This window comes from Meleagris gallopavo, chromosome 14 (genome assembly GCF_000146605.3).
Source record: "Meleagris gallopavo isolate NT-WF06-2002-E0010 breed Aviagen turkey brand Nicholas breeding stock chromosome 14, Turkey_5.1, whole genome shotgun sequence".
Lineage (NCBI taxonomy): Eukaryota > Metazoa > Chordata > Aves > Galliformes > Phasianidae > Meleagris > Meleagris gallopavo.
The window spans coordinates 19,070,865-19,076,375 of NC_015024.2; the positions used below are offsets into that span (position 1 = coordinate 19,070,865).

The following is a 5,511-nucleotide window of genomic DNA, read 5'->3' on the forward strand; positions in this document are numbered from 1 at the left end:
CCAGCCGCAGGGCAGCGCCCGTCCTGTCTCGGCCGGTTTGTCCGGGTTTGCCGTGCTTTGACGAAGGCGGCTGAAGTCAGACAGACCCGGGCCGGCTTTCCTTATTGCTTTCGCGCGTAAACCGGTGACCTCCGCGGCACGGCGCCGGGTCGCGTGTAGATGTAAGGTGGCGACGCTTTGTAACCGATGGTAACGGAGCGCCGCTGCTCTCCCTCACTGCAGGTCCATCGGCTGAGGTCCGTGGATAATTTGTTTGTTGTCGTTCAGGAGTTCAAAGATTATCAGTTTAAAGAAACCAAGGTGAGTTTTGCTGTCAGTCAGTTATGGGGTTTGGAGTGTCATTTTAATTGCAGCGCTCTGAGTGTTTCACGAGCAAGGATTTTTAAAACGTCTGTAGTGCTGTCCCTGTTCTATATGGGGTTTTAAAACTGGAGTGTGGTTTTGTTGTCTGCCCCAATCCCTTCTGTTGTGTTTGCTGCGTGGGAAACCGAGAATGAGAGCAGCTGTGTGCTTGGAGGTCACCCTTGGATGGAGGACAATAAATATCTCTTGGTCTTTTAATGTAGTGGTAGCCATGATAAGTGATTATTTGTTCTGGATCCTGTGGTGTAAAATACCACCCAGACGTGGCAACAATTGCACACAAAAAGTGTGCAAGCCGTGATTAGATGTGCAGTGAGTTGTGTGTATCGATTGATGTAAGAGATTTAGAAAAAGGGTAGTTTTTCAAGAAAGGCAATGACTTTGAAGTACAATTTCTTTTGTCTTTTAAAGGAAGATGCTTTAAAAGATTTGGAAGGTCTGGTTAAAAAACTGCCTTGGACTGATCCTTTGAGAATTTGGGAGCTGAACAACAGCTTAAAAAAGAAAAAGACAAAACGCAAAAAACAGAATCTGCAGAGAACTGCAAGCAAAGAAAAGCTGCGTGATGGCGGAGAGGAGGAACAGGATGACAGAGCTGTGGGTGGGCAGGAGGACTGCGCCCCAAACACGGCGGGGGCAGAGCCGGCTGTTGGCCAGAGTGCAGAGGAGATGCAAGGAGAGGCCTCGCAGAATGAGGAGGATGATAACGAACAGTCAGAGACTAAAAACGAACTGCGTGCCAGTTCTGGAGCTGAGACCAAGGCTGGAGATGAGAGGAAAGATGAAGGAGACGCAAAGGTGTTAAAGTTTCGCGTTACTTGCAATAGAGCCGGAGACAAGCACAGTTTTACATCAAATGAGGCTGCGAGAGACTTCGGAGGAGCTGTGCAGGAGCACTTCCAGTGGAAGGCTGACATGACTAACTTTGATGTAGAGGTATTGCCTTGTGCCTTGCAAATAATTCTGTTTCAAAAATTAATTCTTAGTTTTGATTCTCAAATTGCTCCAAAATAACCTTTAAAAGATTGTCCAGAAGCTGGAAGTCAGTAATGCTGAAATCATGACTTCCTCAGAAGCATTAATTTCATTGGCATGTTACGGATATCCTCACACCCCACTTGTGCTTGCTTGTCCCTAACCTCTTTTGTGACCTGGTGAGGGCACCTCTCCTCATTTTCATGCTCCCCTTTTTTCTGCACGCTCTCACTCAAGATAAGTGATTAACATCACTAAGCCCAGGGCAGCTGAGTCGTGCTCAAAAGTTATCTCCTCTCTCAGCTACACCACAAGGTTTTATACTAAGTTTTACCTCCACCTATGTTATTTGCTCACATGGTTACAGGGAACAAAAAGGGTTATGTTAGTTGTCCACTGATTTTTCTCTTTTCATAGGGAAAGCAGAAATTTGGAAAGGAAGTCCAGCAGATACGGTCCATTAAAATTTCTCTTTTGAGAGGCAATAAAGTGAAATGATTTTCTTGCAAACTTTTTTAAGGGCTGACCCCCTTTCTTGTAATGGTATCTTCACCTTCCAGATTCACACTGCATAGGGGACCAGGCGTGGAGTTTCTATAGCAAATTCTGTTTGCTTTGCAAATGCTGTGCTGTGACTTGCAGGACTTATCCCTACTTCTCCCCAGCAAATAGAAAGCAAAGCTCTTTAAACATCATCACAGAGTGCTTTTTGTGCAAGTGAAAAAAGCCACACTGTCCTGACATGTCCTTTGTCCTCACTAAAGACAGTGGATAGTGCTCTTATATATGTATTTCCTGATTTTGTATAAATCACAGCTGCTGGTTTAAACATTTACCAGATGTACTGTGGGAAACTTGTGTTACTTCTGAAATTTAGTCCCAGTTTTTCTTTAGGTTCTCCTGAATATTCACAATAATGAAGTAGTTGTGGGCATTGCATTAACTGAGGAGAGTCTTCACAGAAGAAATATTACACATTTTGGACCCACAACTCTTCGCTCAACTCTTGCTTATGGCATGCTTAGGTCAGTGCAAATGCATGGTTTTATATGATTCTTAGTTAATAAGTCATTCTGCTTCACAAATTAGTTGTCTTATTCCCTCTACTGCTTCCTTAGAAGCCATTTTTGTTGATTCTTGTTAAATTGTTGATTCTTTGTTAAAAGAGAATAAAGACATAGCAACGCTGGATGTTTTCCAGCTTAGAAAAATAAACACTTGCTGCAAACCATTAGCCAGTTTTCCAAATACTAGATGACAACATTCTTGAAAGAATTTCACTGGACTGGCATGTATAAGGACTAGTTATTAAACGCAATTAATGTTCACGTGTTATATTGAAGGGCTCAATTGCTGTGATTGAAACAGTTTAGTTTTCCATCAGTACAAGACATTCATGTTCTTAAGGCTTTTCTCAAAGTACCTTTTTTTCTGCTCCTCAGGCTCTGCGATCCCCAGCCGACGGATATCATCATTGATCCAATGTGTGGTACAGGTGCAATCCCCATAGAGGTGATTCTTCCTTTCTTTTTAACGTAGTAAAACTCAAGACAGTATCTGCAACTGAATAGCATGTAAGTTTTAATGGCAGTAACTGAACGGCCAACAACAGAAGCATCTCGCCAACTTCTCAACAGCTACGAGGACACTTGTACTAAATGCCTTTAGTTTCCTTCCCAAAGCTATAACAAGAAGAAGCAAAATCTAAAAGAACTTTGAGCTTTTAAGTTGCCTAAGACCTGTGACACATCTGTTACAGAGTTTTAAAATCACTGACATCTACTTCAAATCGCTTTGTCGTATTCTGGTGGGGTTTTTTGGTGGGTTTGTTTCAAAAAGCAAGCAATGTTCATGTTAATATTTATCAATATTTCCCCCCAGGGAGCTATGGAATGGCCTGGTTGCTATCACATTGCTGGTGATAACAACCCACAAGCTGTAAAGAGAGCAGCAAGCAACATCTGCTCTTTGCTAAAGAAAAATGAAAATAAGGAAAGGTAAGAACAGTACAAGTGATTTTATTTTCCCATAGCCCTTTATAGGAATAAATCTGTCTTGCATAGATTTTCTTGGCCTTTTCCCTATTACTTTGTTACTATTACGGAGTTCTTCAATGTAAAAATATTTTCAGTAGACCATCTCTGAGGTGTCTTTGCTTTTGTAGCAGTGCTTCCCTGGGAGTACCCTTAGACATCGTTCAGTGGGATATTTGCAATCTCCCTTTGCGGACCGGCTCTGTGGATGTCATTGTGACAGACATGCCTTTTGGAAAAAGGTGAGGGGCCACGAGTTCAAGTTCCTGTGTGTGACCATCGCTGCCTCATGTGCTCGTGTGTCCAGGTTTAGGGTTCTCTTGTAACTTAACTGGGCCTAACTGAGAAGTGTTTAAGTACTTTGCATTAAGAACGAAGGCTGAAGGTTTATGTGTGAATGTATTTTTCAACAGTCACAAAGGAGATTTTGATCTGTGTTACAGGATAGGGTCAAAGAAGAAGAACTGGGATCTCTATCCAGCCTGCCTCATGGAGATGGGGCGGATCTGCACACCGGGCACAGGTAGAGCTGTGCTGCTTACTCAGGACAAGAAATGCTTTGCCAAGGTATGTTCTGAGCGAAACCTTAGAAGTAAAACAAACCTATTTGCAAAGGAAAAATCTACCGAGGAAAAAAACTTTGAGCTGACTTCACTATGGAAGGTGATCTTTTTCTGAAGAGATAAATAGCAGCATTTTAATGTGGTTTTAGACCTTACTCAGGTGTGATTTGGGATAGTCAGGAATAACATCTAAAGCAAATCTATCCTTACATCCTTATCCTGAAGAAGCCACCACCACTCTTGGGGCTGTTTTTTGTGTTTTTGTTTTTTTTTTCTATCGTAGGCTTTGTCAAGACTGGGACACATCTGGCGCAAAAATCACACAGTGTGGGTGAATGTAGGAGGACTTCATGCTGCAGTGTATCTTCTGAAACGCACCTGGGAAAGAGTGGAAGAAAAAAGGTCATTCTGGTAATAGCCTGCGTGGAAGAAGACAGCAGACACCTCCAGAACTTCCAGATGAGCAGATTGGTAAAGGAGACAGCTGAGAGTGTATGTCTCTGTTCCTAAGCAGAAGGCAATAAATGTGAGAACTGCTTAATGTGAGCAATGAACCAGGGACCAACCTGAGAGCTCCCCGTTGTACTGTGTGTTCTGAACCTGACTTAAATGATCTCTTTCACCCTGCCACTCAAACTGAAAGTCAGTAGTGGTGTTAGTAATGCTCTCCTTTGCCTGAGTCTTTTCTACTACGTCTGTTGTATTTCTCAGTTAAATGCTTGTTTCCTCTGCTTATAGTAGAAGACATGTTGAAGCATTTTTGGAGCCAATTAGCTGCTAATTTTTCCCCTGAACTGTAGAAATCGTATCTTAAAATGCCAGTCTTAGTCACTTTCAAGGGTTTGGAGGTAGTACCTCTTTGCTGTAGGACTTTTCCAAATTGAAAGTTTAAAGTCTGTGCTGTTGCCCAAATGTAAATTAAGGTGTTTGATACTCCGGTGAGAAAATGCTGAGCAGTGTGCTGGTGCAGCTGTTTGATTTCTTGACCGGTACCTCGGCTCAGTGCTGTGTCCCACGGGGCTGTTAGTGCCTCACTGCCGTGTTCGGGTCCTGCTGGCGCTGAGGGCGATGCCCCGCGCTGCCTTAGCAGAGCAGTTGTGGTTTCTGTTCGAGAGCAGAGACGCTTCCAGCAGCTCTGCCTGCAAGTTCGCGTTTCGGTGTCTGTGTTGGCACTGAGGGTGGCAGTCTGGATTTATGAGCTGACTGCAGCTGCTGTAGGAGTGCTGCCTACTTAAAGAATATGGTTCGTTCAGTTAATGGAAGTCGAAAATCAGTTTTCTTCTCCAATATACCGCCATTTCTCAGGCTGATTCCTCTGCTCATCGGGAGCTGAAGCGCTAACTGCCAGCTTGTCGTTTCATTAAAGTGTATTCAAGCTAACGTGCTCAGAGGCGGGTTAAGGAGCATTAAAGGTTTCTTAGTTCTGCAGAGGCACGCAGTCCGGCCACCATCCCGCCCTGCTGGCTGCGCGCTGCGCTTCGCGTTCTGTCGCGGCGTCGCCGCCTCCTGTCTTTGCGTCACGGCGGCGCCGCGTCCCGTCCCCACCTCGCGTGTCGCGCTGCGCGTGCGCGGCGCCC

At 44.2% G+C, this 5,511-nt stretch overlaps 1 protein-coding gene across 1 annotated transcript in view; it reads left to right on the forward strand.

Annotated features, from left to right (window-relative positions):
* Nucleotides 1-4,895, forward strand: part of THUMPD3 (THUMP domain containing 3) — a 6,247-nt gene extending 1,352 nt beyond the window's left edge. Inside the window, exons 4-11 of the mRNA XM_019619983.2 lie at nucleotides 223-300; nucleotides 775-1,299; nucleotides 2,233-2,363; nucleotides 2,781-2,850; nucleotides 3,220-3,335; nucleotides 3,503-3,613; nucleotides 3,815-3,938; nucleotides 4,218-4,895. Coding sequence (XP_019475528.2) covers nucleotides 223-300; nucleotides 775-1,299; nucleotides 2,233-2,363; nucleotides 2,781-2,850; nucleotides 3,220-3,335; nucleotides 3,503-3,613; nucleotides 3,815-3,938; nucleotides 4,218-4,349 — 1,287 coding nt within the window. The 3' untranslated portion in view covers nucleotides 4,350-4,895. The remainder of the gene's footprint in view (nucleotides 1-222; nucleotides 301-774; nucleotides 1,300-2,232; nucleotides 2,364-2,780; nucleotides 2,851-3,219; nucleotides 3,336-3,502; nucleotides 3,614-3,814; nucleotides 3,939-4,217) is intronic.
* The last annotated feature ends 616 nt before the right edge of the window (nucleotides 4,896-5,511 follow it).